Genomic DNA, 22,083 nt, shown 5'->3' on the forward strand with positions numbered 1-22,083 from the left:
AGGGAATGAGATGCTGCGTCCCCTTGCCATGCATTCAGCCTGCCTGTGTATATCTCGTTCAGACAACGAAGTTGGTGACGTCTTCAGCAGGTCCTCTTTTATAAAACCAGGTACCCACCTATGAGATCACGGGGTGCGTGGATCAATAGGATTAGAGTTTTTTCACATGTGCTTCAGACACTGGTCCTGCTGGTGAAAGTCCCCAAAGTGTCCATTACTATTATTATAGTAGCCGGTTCCCTCTTGGGAAACCGTGGAACCAGAGTTTTCTTAGCTTTTTTTAATGGTTTGATTACCAAAAAAAAAAAGAATAAAATGTGTTTTGTGTTTAAAAGCAGAGGCTCTGTTGACATATTTCATGTTGAGATATTCATACAACAAAATATCAAAGGGCCAATCTAGTGAAAATGTTGAAAATCCTGGAAGTGGCTAGAAACTTTTTTTTTAAATACTGGCGAGCATGAGTTAAAATGTTGCATATGCTGTATATATGAGTGATGAGTTCCCTGAGATGCATTTCTCTAGAAGTTCATCTTACTTTCACCTTATGACCATGAATCACTTTCTAGTAATTGTAAAACTGAGCAATTGTGAGGGAAATGATTCAATAAAATGAAGAGATTCAGAGTTTCAGAAGGTTTTTAATGAAAATGACGCATGTTCGTTCTCTAAGAAAGCTAAGTAAGTTGAGTAATCGACAGTAGCATGTGGTGAGTCTGTCAGCTGCAGAGCACCTCATCTTCATGACCTGAGAAACATCTGCCAGTTCTTGCTGTGAGATGCTACTCCACTCTTCCACCAAGACACTTGCAAGTTCTATGGTTAGAGCTATTAAACAGAGCTGTTTCTCTATTATTAACAGAGAATTTCTCTCTATCTGCAGAAGCCTGAGACACCGTGCAACACCGACCTTCCTCTTTTGCAACTTCAAGACTTTCCCAGACTCTCAGAAATCCTTCACAAACAACAGACATGCACTGGAACAGCAGAATGAAGAAAAATAATTTACACAATCTCTTTCCAAACATGACATAACACAAGCATCACTTCTTAAAGTAAACCCAATTTATTTTCAAAGAAAAACAAAGGACCATCAGGAAAATACAGGACTTCCTGTCATATAGAGAGAGGACGTACGATACAGTGCCACGACTGAAAACAGACAACCAGTCAGCCAAGAACAGATTCAGAAAGTCAAAGCAGCGCTGAGGAAACACCATCTGAATTATTATCACTGATTAATCAACAAAGAATTATGGTTGAAATCAAAAGAATCTTAAAATAAAACACAACAATGAACATTAGATTTACAAAACTTGCTTGTTTAAACCTTTTTTCTATTTTTAGGTGAATTTAAGGTCACTATATCAGGGCAATAACTCAAACATCACAATCGCTAGTTGAATCTTAACTATGTGAAGGACTGAGAAATTCTCAAAGTTAAAGCTTAAAAAAAAAAAGCGCCAAAGCAGTTTTCAATTTGTGGCTGTTTCTAAACATGTACGCTTCACTTTTAGTTTCTGCCACTGGCATGATTCACGTTCTTCTTATCACAAATCTGACTGAAAGTTCAACAGCTCCGTTGAAATCTTAAAATGATCTAATACTAATTAACACAAGTAACATAAATATAGAACTTATAGAACATATAAATCTATAGTGTATGTGGGAAGAGATGAACTAAACAGAGAAGATACCTCCAGTAACCATAACAGACATCAGCCAATCAGAAGAGTGTGTGTGTGTGTGTGTAAACTTTAAAAACAGGAAGAGGAAACACTGAACAAGAGCAGTGACAGCAAAAACGTTGTGTCGACTCGTGCACGCTCATCCCTTTCATTTGGTTCAATCGCTTCATTCCAGTCCTGCCTTTCATCACACACAGTTCAGTTTCAAATCATCATACTCATAGTCCATGACCAAGACAGTCTTTCACATTGGACTAAAGGTAGTGTTTCATCACGGGGATCCTAACTCCGTTTGTGATGGTCTGCTTTGGGTGCCGCCCGATGAAATTCATGCATCTCCAAAAAAATCTATGCGTCAAGAGCATAGAAAGCGGACCATTCGGTTTCAATTTTCCGGGTCTAATGCGTAAAAATGCCCGAACAAGCTTTCACTTATGGTTTCACAAAGACGTCCTTAAAACATAAGGATGGGACACACAAAGTTTGGATGCAGACGCCTCAAAGCCAGTGGAGATGCTTGTTAAACAGCTTAAGACTTCTTCACTGGTCTTTTTGATGCAAAATTCAAACAACAGGAATGAAGCCACTGTCATCAGACATATGGCAGAAGAAAAAAAGAGGATAAGAGACAATAAAACATGAAAGGAGTAGAGATGAGACGAGGGGGAGATAAGAGATGCTATGAGAGCAGATGAGAAGAGCCACAGGACAGTCGCGTTGAGCAAACTAATGAATCCAAATCCACGTGTTTGATGTGCCAAAAGCAAAACTGAAGCTATTGCAGGTGTCCGCTTCCGGTCGACGTCATGACCGTTAGCTGACTTCATGAGACGCTCCATACAGAGCACACTGGCAACACCATCGGGAATCCTTCATGTTACTGGAACTACTCTGCTTAGAAAAATTGACCAAAAAAAAAAACAAAACAACCTAGAAATAAATACAAGCCATAAATAAAAATACATGACAAAACAAAGCCATTTTGTGTTTCACCATTGTCAGAACACTATGTGTGACTGAGAGACACAACAGCAGGATGTCACCGTTCCTCTCAGCCGAGTCAGATTTTATTAAACTCTAGAGAAAGACATTTACACAGACTAGCAATAATACTGTAGATACTCAAGCCCGTTCCTCATGCAGCACGCTGCACAAGGACGCAGTTTCAATTAGTGTGTTTGTCGGTTTGTCAGTCCTTCAGCGGGCTCTGGCCGTTCGTGTGGCCTGGCCTCAGCTGATCACGTCGAGAAACTCCGCCGGCAGCTCAGACTCGTGTCGTCCCGCGCTGTGCTTTACCAGCTGAGCAGGGAGGTGCGGCCCAGCGTCATGAAGTACACCTGACTGGAGCCTCCGGAACGCACAGACGCAAAGAAAACCTGCGGCAAACGAGTCAACAGAGATGCGTTACAACAGCAGCTTACTGTGCACAGATCAGTTTACTGTCAACTTCCAATAGATGGAGCAGGGTCAGTCTCACAAAACCTCTCAAGACCATGTCCTGTTGACAGATTTGAATCAATTATATTTGGCAGAACGAAAGCGAAGCCCACTTTAGGACCCAACGTTTTTTACACGATTACAAGAGAACACGTTTTTGACCAAAAACATCTCACTGCTGCAAAGAGTCTGGATGTTATTCTAATTGACGGTTCCCATCAGACTCTTCCCAGCAAGCAATTTTTGGTCTAAAAGACGTCTATTAGCCGTGAAAACACAGCCCAGACGGTCTGGGCTAAAACAAGTTTGTATTTGGGCTGTCAGTGAAAATTTAATAGACGTCTAAACATATCCCAATATTAGACTAGTCATCAATAAAAGTAAAAAATAAAAATTACACCATTAAACCTTGTAAACACTGCTGAGTTTGCTTACAGGATGGAATATCATACATCTAACTAGTTATTTTGCCAAAAATAACTATTGCTTGCTGGGTTATTACTGTTAAACATGGAAATAACACACCTTTCATCTTTGTTAACGCAAAAATAATCTCATTCTTATTGCGGTAATTCAAGACAATAATACAAATATCATAAATATTCAGGACCGGAACTGCTTGTACAGCAGAAACACTAAAAGAAGATCCAAAACGCACCTTGTCATTTCTCTCACACAGAAACTTGAGCCTCTGTGCTCTTTTGTGCATGAAAACTCCATCCAAGTGGCCTGTTTCCACGGAGCGGATCTCAATAGCCTTCTCTCCCCAGCCCATGATCTGGTTAGAACGAATATAAGCTGCAGGATAAAAGACACAGAATACAGGTGAGAAATATATAGAACTGTGTGTTCACAAATACACACTGACTAGGCTAAATTGAGTCTCTCTCAGTCTCGTTGTTGATTGGGACAACTAACCGATGTAATGCCTTACTGCTTTTCATTTAGCAGATATTGCAAATGAAAAAACATAAGCACAAATGGGTTGAGTAGAATTTTTTCGTACATTTCTCAAATAAAAACAGAAGCAGCGGCAGTGCTCAAGATACGGTTGAGCTGTTAGGACCACGCACATTTTAAGTGGAGGCACAGAAGAGGCCTGAACAAGCCTCAGAAGAGACAGTGGAAACATGGCACGGTACACCCCAGGAGTAGCTCAATAGCCCTGTTGTAGGACTTATGAGGAGGCTCACCTGAACCCCTCCTTAAGGCCAGACTACCTGGGAAACACTTGAGAGACTCTAGATGCCCAGGGGAGGTTGTGGGGGAACAGACATGTGGCATCAAAACTTTCTGCCGGCCACTTGCTGCTTCATGGCAGCAGCATCACACTAAGATACTGTGATGGAGCTATGAATCATTGTCATCAGTGGGGCACAAGACGTCTAAAAGTCACAAAAATAGTTTGAATAAATACTTAAATAAAAAATTCCCAAAGTTGGACAGTGTGTCTGCGACCGAGTAGATGTGCACGTTTGCGACCATCCACCCAAGTCTGGAGTCTCTATAATCAATGGTCTCTCATGCCCATGAACTTTCATGGCAGAAATAATAAGAAAAAAATCAGTACAAACAATAGGTGTTTCCAGCACCTAGTTCTTGGACCCCTAAAAATCATTTTTGGCCATTTGCCCTGTATATTTAATCACTCGTTATCAAAAGTCAGGCTTTCAATCACAGCAAAAGGCAGGGATTCAATGCAAACAACACTCAAGAGCAAACTAAAGTGACTGATACGTGACGTGCATTTACTGCTTCAAGTATTCAATAATGCATCAACTATGCAAAGACTGCCTCAGCTTGAATATAACTGCATGCAAACATACTAAGAGATATTGATCAATGAAATATTATGACACAGTAATGATTGAATAGAGGCGTCATTAACATACCGACAGACGTGGGCATCTCGCCCCACTGCAGCACCACGTCTTTGGTGATGCGGCCGTAGGTGTTGACATACACGCCCTCGTCTTCATAACACACCAGCAGCTCTATGCCATCAGTGTTTGGCAGGATGATGATGGCATGTGACTGAATACTGGTCTGAATCTGAAAACAACCAAGAGAGATGACGATGAAGGGTCAGGAAAACACCGCCGCACAAACTGACATCGATAAGCTTCAATGAGTGCTCAGCACATACGTGAGTTGGCAGATAAATGTCATAGACGGCTCCCGAGTCCACATCCACGGCATGGAAGCCAGAGTAGGACCCATAGATGACCTTTAACCTTTGGCCTTCTTCAACTGTGAGGTCAACCAGCAGCGGCTTGTGCACCAGATCACCAAACGACTAACGCACAAAGAGGAAAACTCAGATTTTTCATTCATTCATTCACTGGGAGTCTTCAAGATCACAATAAATATCAGCTTTATAATTATTTTAGTTTTTTTTTATTTTAGTTTTACACAACAGTTCTTTCAAGTCCTCGAATCTATTTGGGTGATAAGAGTGTAATATTAGAGCAGTAAATCCAGTATCATTTTATAAATATTACTGTTTTTGTGTCAAAGAATGTAGTTTTAAGAGGTTTTCAGGCGAAAATGTACTTATTTATAGTTCAAATATGAAGTTTGTAAATAAAGATAATGTCTATTTGAAAATTTGAATTGACGTTTTTGGAAATGAGAGCTCTGGATCGTTCTGCACTCATGAACCCGCACGAGAGATCTTCTGGAACTTACCGCTGGCTCTGATGTCTCTCTAGTGGTTAAATATGAGATATAATTTGTTTTGGGTGAATCTAACGGCAGTCTTTGGTCTCATTAATCTATTATTTGTTCCAGAGAAGATAGTTTGGGCAAAATGTCACCATGTTTATGTAAATTCAATGCTGTATATCAGAGCGCTGCCGGTGTACTTTTGACTAAATTGCCTAGCAGCTTTTATAATGGCTGTTGCTGTGAATTAAATTTTAATTGTTATAGAAACAATACTAGTATTTAAAAAGTGTTTAGTGCCATTAGATGGCGACAAGAGACTGTTTTACGAGTCAGCAGCAAAAACTTTTATACTGAAAATTAGAAACAGAAGTTATTTTTAGTTCCGCAGCTAACAAATGCAATGAAATCACCCTTAACAGATAATATTAAGGATATTAATGTTATGATAAAGATAACGCTTTCCTCTGCAGACATTCAAACTACATAGTGAATATGAAGAACAAACGCTGTATCAGATGCAGGTGATCACGATGACTCAGACTCTTAGTCGACACAATACAGTAGGTTTTCAATGAAGAATTTATCGTTCATCGTTACTAGCTCTAAAGTGACGTTTTAGAATTAGCAACAGAGGCTGGAGCTCAGCTGATCAACCGTCAAACTGAGATTTGTATCCGTGGTGGAAGGAAGTAGGTCGGCAGAAAAGAGGACTTTTAAAGACACTCTGCTGTTGTTTTTTATGCATTTACACTCTTGTGCTTTCAAATTGTTGTATAAATGCCATATGTGCCGATATATAGCCATATCTCATGTCTACTCGTGTGATATTGCTCATATAAAGCCCATTCACACCAGAAACGATAACTACATAAGCATCCAGACCAGCGAATGATAACGTTCTGTTTGTTATTAAGCACTGCAGTTTAATCTGCCGTTAAACGCTCAGTTTAATGTCAGTTTTTGTCCAGTGTTTTTATCATTTATCTGCTGCGAAATTTAGTCAGTAAGTTGTTGTGTGAATGCTAAAAACGTACAAATGCACCTATTTGGACAGCCTGCATTTTTATGCAGATGAAAGCATGCTTTTTGTCACTCAAAAAGTCAAAAACAATGAATCCTTTTGCAGGGAAACGACCTGATGTTAATGCTCTCCTACGCTTCATGAACTGGAGAAGTCAACACTGCGAGTCACTCAAGACCAGCCCAAGGTTGACAAGAGCAGCTTCTGCAAGGTTTGAAACGCTCACGGTCATATTAGGTTATTCACCTTGAAAGCCATGAATTTATGGTACGGTTTGGGAGCCCACGCGTACACCTCTACTGAATTCTTCAGAGCCAGAACCAAGAACTTGATCCTCTCGTACTTCACTACAGACGAAACAAACCACACGTCAGTTCAAGTACCGCACAGCAAATGACCAGATCAATGCCGGATAAAGGAGCAGAGATCATGAAGCTGCACAGAATCATTCAGATATGGACACATACCAACTTTGTAGTGCACACAGCCCTCTAGATCCCCTACGGTGGTCCAGCCCTGCTTCTTCTCCACCTCAGGGTCATTGTGGAGGATCTTGTTCCTCAGCCAGGACAGATAGTACACCCGCAATTTATTCTTCTTCCCTACAAAAAAATAAAAAATATTGCAGTTCAGTTCTCTTGGTCTTTTGGTCCGGACCAAACTTACAGAACATCCAAATCAATGGCGTATGCTGGGATACATGTGCTCGTTGTACAGTACATGGTGCTATGCTGTATTAGTTTATTTACTCTAAAGAGCTTATGAAATGTGTGGGAAAATATCATTTAGAAACCCTTCCCAATTAAAAGAAAAGAAAAGCAACCATTTACTAAGAATTAGCAGTATAATTATGGTTACACTTTACTTTAAGGTATCTTTAAAACAGTGTAATTATACATTTAAGTACTGAGTACTTAAAGGAGTAGCTCACTTTCAGAACAAAAATGTACAGATAATGTACTCACCCCCTTGTCATCCAAGATGTTCATGTCGCTTTCTTCAGTCGCAAAGAAATGGTGTTTTTTCTCTCCATATAATGGACTTCTATGGTGCCCCCGAGTTTGAATTTTGGAAGTTCAGTTTAAACGCAGCTTCAAAGGGCTCTAAATGATCCCAGCCGAGGAAGAAGGGTCTTATCAAGTGAAACGATTGGTTATTTATAAAAACATTACAACTTTTACACTTTTTAATCTCAAACACTCGTCTTGCCGTGCTAGACAAGACGACCAAATTGAGGTTTAAAAAGTATATCAATTGTAATTTTTTTTTAGAAAATAACCCATCGTTTCACTAGATAAGACCCTTCTTCCTCGGCTGGGATCGTTTGAAGCCGCATTTAAAGCTACATTTAAGAAGTTCAAACTCGGGGGCACCATAGAAGTCCATTATATGGAGAGAAATCCTGACATGTTTTCCTCAAAAAAAAAAAAAAAAGAAAAACAATTTCCTTACGACTGAAGAAAGAAAGACATTAACATTCTGGAAGACAAGGGGATGAGTACAAAACCTGCGAATTTTTGTTCTTAAAGTGAACTACTACCTAGATTATTTCTATACATTTCTTACGTTTATTAAGCCAGACAGATGTAACTAACACAACAACTTCGGTTTGACATTTCAACATTTGGGAGAATGCAGTTTTAGAGTTCATTGTAAATGATGAACGACAGCTTATTGGCACTATTTCACAACTTTCGCCAAATATTTTGAGCGGATATCGGGGGTTGATTTGCATTGAGTGTTATGAAAGTTTCTTAAACGCCACAGCTGTTTCAAAAGCGTCTGTGTGTGTAATGGAACATTTCACCATGTCTAAACATGATAAACTACAGCGTGTGTCAGCGCAATATTAAAACAGCATTTGCACAATTTCTCAGTTTTGAACTGATCATAGTTTCCGTGTCATGTCTGAGACCTGACCACAGAGACAGACAGAAACAGAGGAAAAAACAGGAACTTTACTGTGTATGTATACAAGAGAAGCAGATCACACGAGAGGATGTTACATAACGGTGATGCTGAAACACGTCTGCTGTCACACCAACAGGCTGAAACCTCCTCTCTGCCTCCTGTGCTCCTCAGTCTCCAGAGATCACGCCTGTTACAGCAGCCGGGCCTTACCTGATATCGTCACCAGCACATTGAGTCCCTCCAGAACTTCCATCTGCTGGAAGCGTCTGCGGCTTATGAGCGGGTAGACTTTCCCCTGACCGCTGCGATCCAGCAGCATGAGGCCGCTCTCCGTCCCGACCAACAGATTCACACCTGAGACGAGACAGGAAGAAAGGGAAACACCACTTCAAACAGTCCTCTGCTTCTCCGGATGTCCCGATCACACTGGCATGTCCAAAACCACTGAAACTCAGCGCTGGTCCAGTGTCCACGAATCACACCAAAGCATTCAGACCACCTACAGATTGTTACCTGAATGATACACAGCTACACTTTTTTGTTTGTTTTTTGTTTAGTGATAGTTGTTCATGAGTCCTGAACAGTTCAACTGTTTGCTGTTCTTCAGAAAAATCCTTCAGCTCCCACAAATTCTTTGGTTTTTCAGCATTTTTTTTTTAGATGTATGATTTTAGAGATTTTAAGCAGGAAAAACCATGCATTAAGAGCCGGGGGTGAAAACTTTTGAACAGAATGGAGATGGAGCACATTTTTCTTATTTTGCCAAAATATCATTTTTTCATATCATTTAGTGCTGCCCTTCAGAAGCTACAGAAGATACTTACATGTTTCCCATAAAAACAAAATAACTTAAATTTGGCCTGATCGTCAAATTCCAAAAGTTTTCACCCCTGGCTTTCGACGCATGTTTTTCCTTCTGGAGCATCAGTGAGTGTTTGAACCTTATGTAATAGCTGTATATGAGTCCCTCAGTTGTCCTCAGTGTGAAAAGATGGATCTCAAAATCACACAGTCATTGTCGGGTTCAAATACACAAAAATCAGGGCTTTACGCTTACTTTTCTCGTTAGGAGCACATGTTTATTATTTAGGAGCACAGTCAAAATTTCAGGAGCACATTCTGAACCATAATCCAAAAATCTGATTTAAAGGGTTTAAACTTGACTCCTTAAAGTCATTTACAGGGGAATTTTGTTTTCACATGTTCATATGTTTAATGAGACTCAAAAGTGGCATGAGTGCGATCAAAATTGCATAAATTCATGTTGAGATGTTTTAAATATAACATTTTGAATACAGAATATTAAAGATTGAAATAACTGAAACGATCTAAGACACTGATTTAATACTGAATCATATCATTCATTTGACTCGTTCAAACGGCTGGTTCATTCAGGAATAAAGCAAGTGAATGTCTATATGAATGCGAAAATTTAATCATTTCACTAGATTCGTTTAAAAACACACATTCATTCGTAAACGAAACACCGCTGTGTTTGAGTGGAGATGCGCAGCGGCTCAGTTGTGACTTGTTTCAGATCACTTTTGACGACAAAATAGAGCAAAATCAGGCAATGTAAGTCACTTAATAATAGCTTTTATTTATTTAACTGCTGTAGTAAATCAACATCTGATTGACAAACTCTTAAAAATTATTAAAAGCTGTCACTCATCTTAGTTCGCGATTTCACAAAGCTCTATTATAATCAATGAAGCTCTCTCCACAGCACAATCAGTCTCTTATTCACACTCTCTCTACACTTTGTTTCTGAAAGGATTGGTGAGAAATGTCTGTGATGCATTACTCAACGTTGCAAAAACACGTAGAAACCTTTGAAGCGCCGCTGAGCGCAAACACAAATATACTGATCGGGTCAGTCGCACATGGTGCCCCGTAGAGCCCTGAATAATGCTGAAAAACCAAATAATTTGTGGGAGCTGAAGGATTTTTCTGAAGAACAGCAGGAAGTTGAACTGTTGAGGGCAAACAAGGGACTCAAGAACAACTGTCACTAAACAAAAACACAGCTGTGGATCATTCAGGAAACAACACAGTATTACGAATCAAGTGTATGTAAACTTTTGAACACGGTCATTTTTATAAATTCAGCTATTATCTTCTCTTGCAGACTATATGTAAACATCATTTATGTGAAATATTTTATTCAGGTCAGTACTAAATAAAAAAAATAACATGCATTTTGTATGATTCCTCTTATTTTGGTAAAACGTAGCAGATTCTGTACAGTGTGTGTAATCTTTTGACAGATTTTTCTGTGACTTTAGAAGATGAAAGCTTGTAGTGTCATCTAGTAAACGGCTGTGATTGAAGACTGAGCTGCACTTCTTTCACTGCTTTTCCCTTCACCACTTCAGGCTTGAGAGGCAGCGTCAGCTCTAATCAAAGTAATGCTTTGCACACGTAAGAAATCAATGCAAACGTGCACTGGCATATCAGAATAGACATCGACTGTGGTGTTGTGCACTTTGGGTCAGGAATCATGACACACTCTCTGTCTCTGTAGTTTAATATCACTCACCCCAGAGAGCAGCGCACAGGATCTCAGAGTTGAACCTCTTCTTGTACTTGCGGATCTCTGGAGTGTCGTTCTGGGGCCGTGTGTTGACAGGATTGACGTTGACCACCGATCCCTTACGGGACGCGTCCTGCCGCAGAGCCTCCTGCAGTCGAGCGTCGTTACTGTAACCTGACAAAACCGGAGACAACATTTACGCAAATCAAGTCAGGCCACATTCATTTATATAGCGCTTTTCACAGCACACATCATTTCAAAGCACCTTCACAATGGAAAAAAAAACAAAGTTACTGTTTAGAATTTCTTGCTGACTTACAGTATAAAATTTACAAATCTGGTTGTTGCTCTGTCATTATTATGGTGTATGGAGTGCACATTTTCCAAATGTATTAAAAATAAAACACTGAAATAAGTATGTTGCATAAGTATTCATCCCCTTAACTCAGTCCATAGTTGAAGCAGCTTTACAGCCTCAAGTGTTTTTGGGTCTGATGTGAGCATCTTTGCACATCTGCATTTGGCAATTATCTGCCATTCTTCGCCTCACCTTTTCACCTCTCCATCTCTGTCAGACATTTTCTAGAGTCCTAGTTGTTCCAGTCGTCTTCCATTATGGAGAATGCTTCTGTCAACCTTCAATGCAGCAGATTTGTTTCTGAACTCTTCTCTAGATCATCGCCTTAACACAAGTCTGTCACTGAGCTCTACAGGCAGTTATCTTGGTTTTTGCTCTGATATGCATTTTCAGCTGTTAGACCTTTTCTGAGAGGTGTGTGTCTTTCTAAATCAGACTCATTCAAATGAATTTGCCACAGTTTAACTCCACTCCAAGTGTAGGAACATCTAGAAGCAATATGAATGAGTGTCCCAGAAAAGGGTATGAATACTTATGCAATGGGATCTTTTCAGCTTTTTATTTCTAATAAATTTGCACAAATGTTAGAAACCTATTTTTTGATTTGCCATTATGGAGTAGGGAATGTAGACTGATGTGGGAAAAAAATCAAGAAATATTCTGTGGCATAGTGTTGATTACCACAAAAAATACTGTATCAAGTGTTCTCAAAAGCAGCTAAACTAGAGGCTGGGTTGGAGGAGGCTCCAGCAAAGACACTGTCCTCTTGTGGCCAAACAGGGAGCTGCAGCATCACACACTTACCAGCATTATTGAGCGCGCTGCCGGTGGACGGAGAGACCTGGAGGAGACGTGGGTCAATGAAGGGTGTGAAAGACGAGGAAGACTTGTGCTTCGGCACGGTGGGAGTCTGTGACAGTATCATGAGCAAAGAACGGGAAAATACCAAAAATGAACAGTTAAAGCACTGAAAATGCAAGCGCTCTTTAATTTATTAATTGTAATAAGCTTAAGACTAACAATCTAACAGCTAAAACTAAACACAGATGACAAAACATGCTGAATGACTTGATGGTGGTTGGTGGAAAAAAAGATGAATTGACTGATGGAAAAAATGAGCATTACAACTCTAGGAAAGAGAGAGAAAAGCGGAAGAAATTGATGCAAGCAAACTCCTCTGAGGAAATCAATTCTTGGTTTCTGGAGCTCAGTTACATGACCTTTGACATTATCAACAGTTCCTTCTCATGAGTTAAGGAGAAACCCTCCCTCATACTTTGCTATGTTGTTTGAACCTTTCTGGTTTTCAAACCAAAAAAATAAAATAAAATAAAAATGAATCTAATGAGTGTTATTGCTTTTTAAATATCATGCAACCTGTACAGATGGGGTCACATCACCAAAAGGTGTTAATAAATAATGATAATAAAATACTACAATAAATAAAAGTACTTAATAGTCCAATAGTGCTTAGTACTATGAGAATGTTTCGTAATAACTTAATAATAGTTTAAATATAAATAAACACCTATGTTCCTCATCAATACCGATGGTTTTATTAACTTTATTGTACTGTCATATGAAATATGTGACCCTGGAGCACAAAACCAGTCTTAAGTCGCTGGGGTATATTTGTAGCAGTGGCCAAAAATACATTGTATGGGTCAAAATTATTGATTTTTCTTTTATGCCAAAAATCATTAGGATATTAAGTAAAGATCATGTTCCATGAAGATTTTGTGTAAAACTCCTACTATAAATATATCAAAATGTAATTTTTGATTAGTAATATGCATTGTTAAGAACGTAATTTGGACAACTTTAAAGGTGATTTTCTCAGTATTTTGATTTTTTGCACCCTCAGATTCCAGATTGTCAAATAGATGTATCTCGGCCAAATATTGTCCTATCCTAACAAACCATACATCAATAGAAAGCTTATTTACTGAGCTTTCATATGATGTGTACATCTCAGTTTTGTCAAATGTAACCTTATGACTGGTTTTGTGGTCCAGGGTCACATATGTAAGGGGAAAGGTGACAGAAATTGAAGAAATGTATGCGTTACGTAATTTAATGTAACATACTAGATCTGCACGAAGCGTAAGTGACATCCAAACAGTCAATTAGGTTTCCATCCTTGCCTTTGTACGTATTCAAAAAGCTAATGTCAACTCAAATATCACCTAGACCCAGTCAGAAACGAGCATTTTAACATTTTAACGTTCGCTTTACCTTGTCAGGACACTTCGACACCCACTGTACCTTCATTACAGAGCTTCGACGCCCACTTTCCCTCATCGTGTGGAGGATGAGCGAGGCTGAAGAGCTCCTCAGGTTAACGGCCATCTAAAGCTCACTGCGGCTGCACAACGATTCAGATCGCTGGGAAGATCTTGTGCTGTTTGTGGTCAGTTGAGCATGTCTACACTGCGGCACACATTATAATCCATGACACTGACTACACTGGATATGGCCAGATCACTGCTGGACCCAGTCCTGACATTAGGGAGTCAGTAATGATCTCTGTGAAGCGTTTGTTTTGACAGCAGGACCCCAAGAAACTTTTGTTGAAAAACGTGGCAGCCCACTGTATATCTGTACTGTTTCAAATGTGTTTTAGCTAAGCTAAAGGAGTAGTTCACTTCCAGAGCAAAAATGTACTCAGAAATGATAATGTACTCACCCCCTTGTCATCCAAGATGTTCATGTCTGTCTTTCTTCAGTCGTAAAGGAATGGTGTTTTTTGAGTAAAACATGTCAGGATTTCTCTCCATATAATGGACTTCTATGGTGCTCCGAGTTTGAACTTCCAAAATGCAGCTTCAAAGAGCTCTAAACGATCACAGATGAGGGAGAAGAGTCTTATCTAGTGAAACGATTGGTTATTTTCTAAAAACATTTACAATTTATATACTTCAGAGCTAGACAAGATGAGCATTTGAGGTTAAAAAGTATATAAATTGTCATTTTTTTTTAAGAAAATAGCAATAATTTAGCTAGATAAGACCCTTATTTCCTCGTCTGTGATCGTTTAGAGCCCTTTGAAGCTCCATTGTGGAAGTTCAAACTCAGGGCACCATTGAAGTCCATTATATGGAGAGAAATCCTGACATGTTTTCCTCAAAAAAACAATTTCCTTACGACTGAAAAAAGAAAGACATGAACATCTTGGATGACAAGGGGATGAGTACATTATCTGTACATTTTTGTTCTCGAAAGTGAACTACTCCTTTAAGAAAATCAGTTTTTACAAATAATAGACTTTCCTGGTCTTATATATCTAACTAACAAAAGCAAACCTCAAGGAACGCACTGGAATAATAAAAAAGGTCACGGTCAAGTGGTCATATCCACCTCAAATTGGCGAATTCTACTGCTTCTGTTGATTGGCCATTCCTCAATTCTGATTGGTCAGCAGCTGTGTCGTATTCATGATACAGCACTGCTATGACCGCTTCACTCAACGTTCTGTGTATCATTGAACCTCCTTAGCAACCACCCTTAGCAACGTAAACAAAGCTTTAGCAGTTAGGGACTACTTTGTACAGCGGAAGGCAGTTAATGATTTTACTTTATGAAAACGTACAACCTAATGTATATAAATTAATATATATTTTTAATATTAATATTTTTATTGTGCTTTGCGTCGTGCCTAACAACGCCCTTCAGCCGTGATTTATTCACGATACAGCACGGCCTCTCGTACCTTATTGCTTAAATTTATGTTTAAGTCTTAGCTTCTTCTATTTCTTTATTCAGATGTTCAAATAATAACTTTTGCTAGACATGTGCGTGCGTCATCTCAGCCGTTCTGCTTGAGCATGTGTTATCATGTTTGTCTGGCTCATTAGTTCAGTGTTATTGAGCAGTTAATGCTGGTTAATCAGTTAGAAGTGTGCTGAAGAATTAGTAGCATAGAAGGCGGTCTCATTAACAGACAGCTGAAACCTCCCACCATCAAAACACCAGAGAAACACTACGCCGCAGTTCTACTGCACTGGAGCCAGGGCTGAGGGCCGTCGCTGCGGCTCACGGCAGACGTACCTCCGCTGGGCACGGGGCCCTGTCCGAGGGACTGAGGGGGGACAGGGCAGGGCTGCTGGGAGAGGAGGAGGAGGAGGAGGAAGGGGGAGAGCGCTGACTCTGCTGGAGCAGGTCGGGCAGCAGGGGGTTTCGACCCCTAATGCAGTTCCTCTGCACAAGCTCTACAGGACTGGGACTAGGAGCCTCTTTCCAGCCTGAACCCAACACTGTCACAGGCCCTGCTCTCTGGAACTGAGAAAGGTAAATGGGTCCATGCATGTGCAACGCTGATGGTCTCTTTTGCTGGGGTAAACATGCAATTGCCATTCTTTATAAAACATTCTAATATGATTTTTGGCATGAATAAAACATTCATAAATCACAGAAACAAAAGAACAGGAACAATGGCCAGACAGAATGAACAGAACAACACAAACACAAATAATAAATGTCCAACATTTGTGTGTCTGCATACTCTATGTGAGCACTATGGCACTGCATTGTACTTCTGCTGTTACATGAGATGGGATGAGATGAGAAACTGAGAAACTGGCCAGAGCTGTTGATTCCATCAATACACGACCCCAGTTTACACTTAGGTGTCTTTACCTGCACTAAGTGCATTTGGTACAGCTCTGAGGCTGGGGTACGGAAGGCTTTAGGCTCAACAAATGTAATCAGATGCCAGTATCGATACATACATCAGGGCCGTATTCACAAAACATTTGATCTGTGATCTCTAAATAGCAGTAAATGTTTTTAGCTAAGAGTTTTCTCTCAAAAAACCTATTCCCAAAGCTGCTGAGACCAACTTTTACTACGTCTTAAGCCGAGAGTAAAGGCGGGGTTGACCTCGTTCCTGTGGATGATGTCAGCATGCTCATTAACTATGCACACCGTGATTGGCTGACAGGGGAGGGGTCTCTGTCAGAGATTTACTCATAGAAGCATTGTATTATTATATATTGTATTGTATTATTAGGGCAATATTATGCTGCCATTTTCAAATAAAGGTTTAAAAAACCTGTTAATGAAAACAAGAATATAATCAAAGGAAAATCTGGAGTATGGATAAGCCCCAAACCAAAAAAGATGCGTAGGAAAACATATGTGTGCCAATAAATGCAACATGTTCCTGCTTTATGAGGCAGATTGCCGGCAACAGCCATTATAGCCTGGCTAAAAATAGAAATAAAATGGAAACCATCACAAATGTTTTTAATGTTTTTCCTGGTTATAATAGACATTGTATTGGTTTTAATGGTAACTATAATGGTGTCTGTTAATCTCTACTCATAATTGGTCACCTTCTATTGGTGGCTTGTTAAAACCACTAAATCCTGATGGAATATGTCCCAAACAGTACAGGAAACCAATTATTAATGATTTTAATGGTTTAAAAGTTGGTGGTTTGTAATATCTGCAATGGTATTTCTAGTGGAAACAGTTATAATTTCTGTGATGACTGTTTTTTCCAGCAGAGAGGATAGGCCTAGTTTGTGATTTGGTCTTGGTGACTTAGGAGTCCTCTTCACTACTCCTAACGTTTCACAGATTTAGGAGCTAGTTGAAGTGCTAAAATGCTCTTATGCCGTGTTCACAATTGGCGTCTTTTTTGACAAGCGCGTTTTTTTAGTTACAAAAAATCCTGTCAGCCTTGCAGCAGAGGGCTTCTTTTTGTTGCTATAACAACAGCAGCAACAGTAGCCTATGGCCGTTTCTCAATACCTAGTACGCAAACGTGAGGATGCAAGTCCTGTAATTCTGCGAATGGAACAGCAGTGTACTTGATAACGTCAGTCAGCTCGCCTTTTCTACTCCAGTTATCTTCACTGCTTCACTGTATGGATTTACAATAAGATGAAATATGATATCAACCACCGCCTCTTTTCGTTTTCATTTAAACACATTAATAGCTGCAAAAACGTAGTTCAGGGAATGTACAACATTACAGTGCCGGGGCTCGAAAAAAGGACACCCGAAGCGCAACGGTGCTACTGTATGTGTCGATGTGCGGCTCAAGAAGCCAGCAACGCCGCAGGTCGGTTTGTGAAGTTAACGCGGAGGCGAATCCGGTTCACAACAATAAAAAAAGTCTATATAACGGCACCTTTCCTGTTTTGTCTTGTCGTTATGGAAACTACAGGTCCCGCTACTCGCTTGTCATTGGTCAGCTGTCAAAAAAGCGCTTGACGTAGGGCGTTTTCTTCAGAAAAGTTCACATTTTTTCAATTTAAAAAGACGCTCTGGGCTGCTGAAAAAGACGCCGGCGATGCCGTTTAAAAAAAAACGCTCAGGACTTTTTTGAAAACATTGTTTCCTCCATAGGGGCCAAGTGTGAACACGACCTTAGAGTAAAATTTAGGAGTCCTAAATTTAGGACTTAGACGGCCATTATTTTTAAGATTTTCTCCTAAACTGGCATTACTTTTAGCCTTAAGATGTTTTGTGAATATGGGTCCAGATACATACTGTGCAGATGTCAGGTACAGACACCTGTTATAAAGTGCAGATATGCAGCGGTCATGAAGCGGTGTTCATCAGGTGTGTGTGTGTCACCTGTCGCATGACCAGCGTGCTGTCTTTGCACGGCGTAGAGGAGGCGTCTTCGTCTTGGACAACCATGGTCTTCGCTGCTTCCGCCTCACCATTACTGAGTCTGGACGAGCTGTGGATCAGAGAATGATCTGCTGTTTAGATGAGGTGAACACATGCGATCTCTTTCTACTCTACATCTACATCCTTCTTCTTGTGTTTCATTGACTGGGAACAACATGAAGGCGACTGCATTGTTTTCATTTAACACTAGCATTGCTTCCGTCACCGAAAATTATGACTAAATATCGTCGTCAACGAACCTTTATCACGTGACGAAAATGAGACGAGACCTAAATGCTGATCATGTGACGATGACTATAATTAAATGTATAATGCAATATCGTTGACGAATAAAAACAAGACTAAATGTGGTTTACAAAATAAAAACCACGCTAAAATGTCTCTTCATTTCCGTCGACCAAAACGAGACGAAATGTAATGTAACAACGTTGCTTTGTTTTGTTTAGTCACGTTATTATTATTATTATTTTGCAGTATTTCTGTCAGCTGTGGTTCGTCTTTGGAAGAAAAAGAAGAAACGACACACATTTTATTTGCACTTTTTAGTAGTGATGGGAAAGTACCTCAGCTGTATTGTAAAAGGGTTCATTAGTCAAAGCTTTTCGACTCGTTGCACGCTAATGACATCTTGTGGTCAAAGGTGGAAAAAGTTGCTTTTGCGTCCAAGATGTCCGAGCGATTTTTGGACAGTTTCATAAAATAAATCTATTTGTGCTACGAAAAAAAGAGGAGAAAAAAAAGAAGTAATTTTACTTACACAAGGTATAAATGAATTAATCTGTAAATAAACTTTTAAAAGTATAAGCATGGTTCATGTAGGCATATATGATTAATGTAAATGAAGAATACTGTTAAGTTGACTAATACTATTATTAATTTTTGATACAAGCTTCAAAGCTTCGGTGTCGAGTGTCACATCACTGCTTTTTAGTATGTTATTGTAGCTCTAAATTAAAAAAAAAAAGTTTGGTTGGTAAAATAAATGTTGTAATGGTAATTGGTATTCTTGTGTCTATAAGGTAACAATAATATAAGATAACCTTGTTTGAAATGGTTTGCCTAAAATAAAATGTTGGTTTCGTCTGTACTACTAGGTACTTATACTAAAAGACACTTAAATACAATTTTCATTGACTAAAACTAGACTAAATGTCATCAGTTTGCATCAACCAAATCTAGACGAAAATAGTCATGGGTAATTCTGACTAAAATAAGACTAAAATGCTCAGGTTTGTAGTTGACTAAAACTTGACTCGACTAAAAAGAGTGTGAACGTGACTAAAACTAATAAAAACTAAAATGACAGCTTCACACAAAGACTAGACTAAAACTAAGATTAAAACCGGCCGCCAAAAACAACACTAATCATCACTGGTCATTAAAGGAACACTCCACTTTTTTTGGAAATAGGCTCATTCTCCAACTTGAGTTAATAAGTTGAGTTTTACCGTTTTGAAATCCATTCAGCCGTTCTCCTGTTCTGGTGATATCACTTTTAGCATAGCTTAGCATAGATCATTGAATCCTATTAGACCAATAGCATCGTGTTCAAAAATGACCAACGGGTTTCCATATTTGTCCTGTTTAAAACTTGACTCTTCTGTAGTTATATTGTGTACTAAGACCGGTGGAAATGTAAAGCTGCGATTTTCTAGGCCGATAAGATTAGGAACTACACTTCCATTCCGGCGTAATAGTCAAGGAAGTTTGCTGCCGTAATATGGCCGAAGCAGGCGGAGTAATATCACGTAGCACCTGAAATGAGTTCCCAGCTAGTTTAGCATTTGCACATGTGCTGCGTGGTATTACTGCTCCTGCTTCAGCCTTATTACGGCAGCAAACTTCCTTGACTATTACGCCGGAATGAGAGTGTAGTTCCTAATCTTATCGGCCTAGAAAATCTCATCTTTACATTTTCCGACGATCTTAGTACGCGATGCTATTGGTCTAATAGGATTCAATGATCTATGCTAAGCTATGCTAAAAGTGATATCACCAGAACAGGAGAACGGCTGAATGGATTTCAAAACGGTAAAAGTAAACTTAGTAACTCGGGGGGAGTTGGAGAATGAGCCTATTTCCAAAAAAAGTGGAGTGTTCCTTTAAATATTGCATGAAACCAGGCATTTCTAAAGACTGACCCACATCTGCGGCACGTCTCTGGGCAGTGAGCTGAAGGTCGTCTGTGATGATCAAAGATATGCCTACCCTCCGCGGGAGTCCTCCGGGCCGGACGTCGACTCCTCTCCCGCGTCCTGATCCACCTCCTCGTCGTCTTCATCGTCAGTGGTGCCGGAGTCGTCGCTGGAGGAGGAGTAGTCTGTGGCTTTGTGCTGAGGCCGCACGTCCTCCACGGCACGCAGCTCCTTAGCCAGGGCCGTCAAATCCTGCCGACATTACTCTCCGTTACACTAAACCGTGATTTCAGCTCATTTACCCTTAAAGGATAACTGTTGCCAAAATGCAACCTGGGCTGTTTTTTTACTGTAAACGAGACAAACTTATATCTAAAAGCATAATTACGACAAATGAGGCGTTTTTTAGACTGACCGTGATTTAGTTTTGTGGTCAGTGGCCGGTAAATGGGGAACTAGGGGCATATCTTTGAGCGCATCAAAATCTATATTTTTCCAACACTAAGAAGACTCGACACACCATGAAACTTTGCTCGAAGTATGGCCTGGGTCTCTACACATGAACTCCAGCATTGAGAACATTGTTTGAGTACACAGAGTTTACTAAAAAGAAAGTTTTTGAACAACTCACTTTCACTGTTTTGAGTTTCCGCTCGCGGCCGTCTTGCCAGTCAAGAAGGGTGTCGATCTCCGAGTGCGAGGATGGATAGCTCCTAAAGCATATTTCCATATAAATGCACGGCTAATTCGTTGTTTTGTCGCAAGTGAAAAACAATATTAACCTTCTAGTTGTAAAAAGAGCCTCATATAAGCCTAATATTTCGTCCTATGGAGTCCATTCATTCGCATTCGGAGATCGACACTCTTTGACTTCTTGAAAAAGATCGGTCTCGGTGATCGGATGGGCAGATACCGCTTCCTGTGATCAGCTTAAAAAAATCCCGATTGGAGCACCTCTAGACAAAACCAAACACCTTCTTCATCTGGACTGGTGCTTTGCTTGTCTTTGGTTTCTATGTTTGCACTGTATCTTCAAAACTTACACAGAATGGGTTAAGAGCTGATTTTATTTCACTAAATTGGGTATTTATTTAAAGGGTGACGGGCTGCAGTTGTATTTGTGATATTGTTCAGATGAAATGGGGTGGGCTGTGAGGTGTACCTGCGGGTCGGCGGCGGGCCGGTGGCTCTGTTCGACGGCGCTGCTGCCGTTGGAGAAGGGCTCAGAGCGCGGCGGCACGGGGGGAGGCTGCTTCTGCATGACTGCGGCCTGAGGAGAGCCCTGCACGTTCCTCCGGTGACGCTCGTCCACCTGCACACAACACCGTTACAGCTCACACGCTCAATCGACACCATGATGGACTCGCTTAATGCTGACATCCGTTCATCTCGAACTGAGAAACCCTACATCATGCAGCTCTAAACATCTGAGAACTAAACGCTTTCAGCAGAGCTTGTGCTGTAGAGAGACACCAGCGGAGTTCATTTCCTCGCCTTGGAATTATAAGGTTCTATCGGACATTTTTGTCAAAATTGAGTTATTCACATATTCTTATTCTGTGACAACTTATTTACATTATGTAATGGTTTTTTTTTTTAAGTTGTGTACATTTTAGGACGTTTTATTAAGAAAACAGGTTTTATCTACAGAGTCGAACTCTAACTTGGTTCTATAAGGTTCAATCTGT

At 40.0% G+C, this 22,083-nt stretch overlaps 1 protein-coding gene across 1 annotated transcript in view; it reads right to left on the minus strand.

Annotated features, from left to right (window-relative positions):
• Positions 1-1,045: 1,045 nt before the first annotated feature.
• The window catches only part of map4k4 (mitogen-activated protein kinase kinase kinase kinase 4), a 58,378-nt gene continuing 37,340 nt past the window's right edge, over positions 1,046-22,083 (minus strand). Inside the window, exons 15-27 of the mRNA XM_073845673.1 lie at positions 21,558-21,707; positions 20,469-20,647; positions 18,201-18,309; positions 15,663-15,893; positions 12,420-12,525; positions 11,264-11,431; positions 8,935-9,078; positions 7,281-7,415; positions 7,060-7,160; positions 5,272-5,421; positions 5,018-5,177; positions 3,784-3,923; positions 1,046-3,064 (exon numbers count right to left, since the gene is read on the minus strand). Of these exons, the coding sequence (XP_073701774.1) occupies positions 2,981-3,064; positions 3,784-3,923; positions 5,018-5,177; positions 5,272-5,421; positions 7,060-7,160; positions 7,281-7,415; positions 8,935-9,078; positions 11,264-11,431; positions 12,420-12,525; positions 15,663-15,893; positions 18,201-18,309; positions 20,469-20,647; positions 21,558-21,707 (1,857 nt within the window). The 3' untranslated portion in view covers positions 1,046-2,980. The remainder of the gene's footprint in view (positions 3,065-3,783; positions 3,924-5,017; positions 5,178-5,271; positions 5,422-7,059; positions 7,161-7,280; positions 7,416-8,934; positions 9,079-11,263; positions 11,432-12,419; positions 12,526-15,662; positions 15,894-18,200; positions 18,310-20,468; positions 20,648-21,557; positions 21,708-22,083) is intronic.

The sequence above is a fragment of the Garra rufa genome, chromosome 8 (assembly GCF_049309525.1).
Source record: "Garra rufa chromosome 8, GarRuf1.0, whole genome shotgun sequence".
Taxonomy (NCBI): Eukaryota; Metazoa; Chordata; class Actinopteri; order Cypriniformes; family Cyprinidae; genus Garra; species Garra rufa.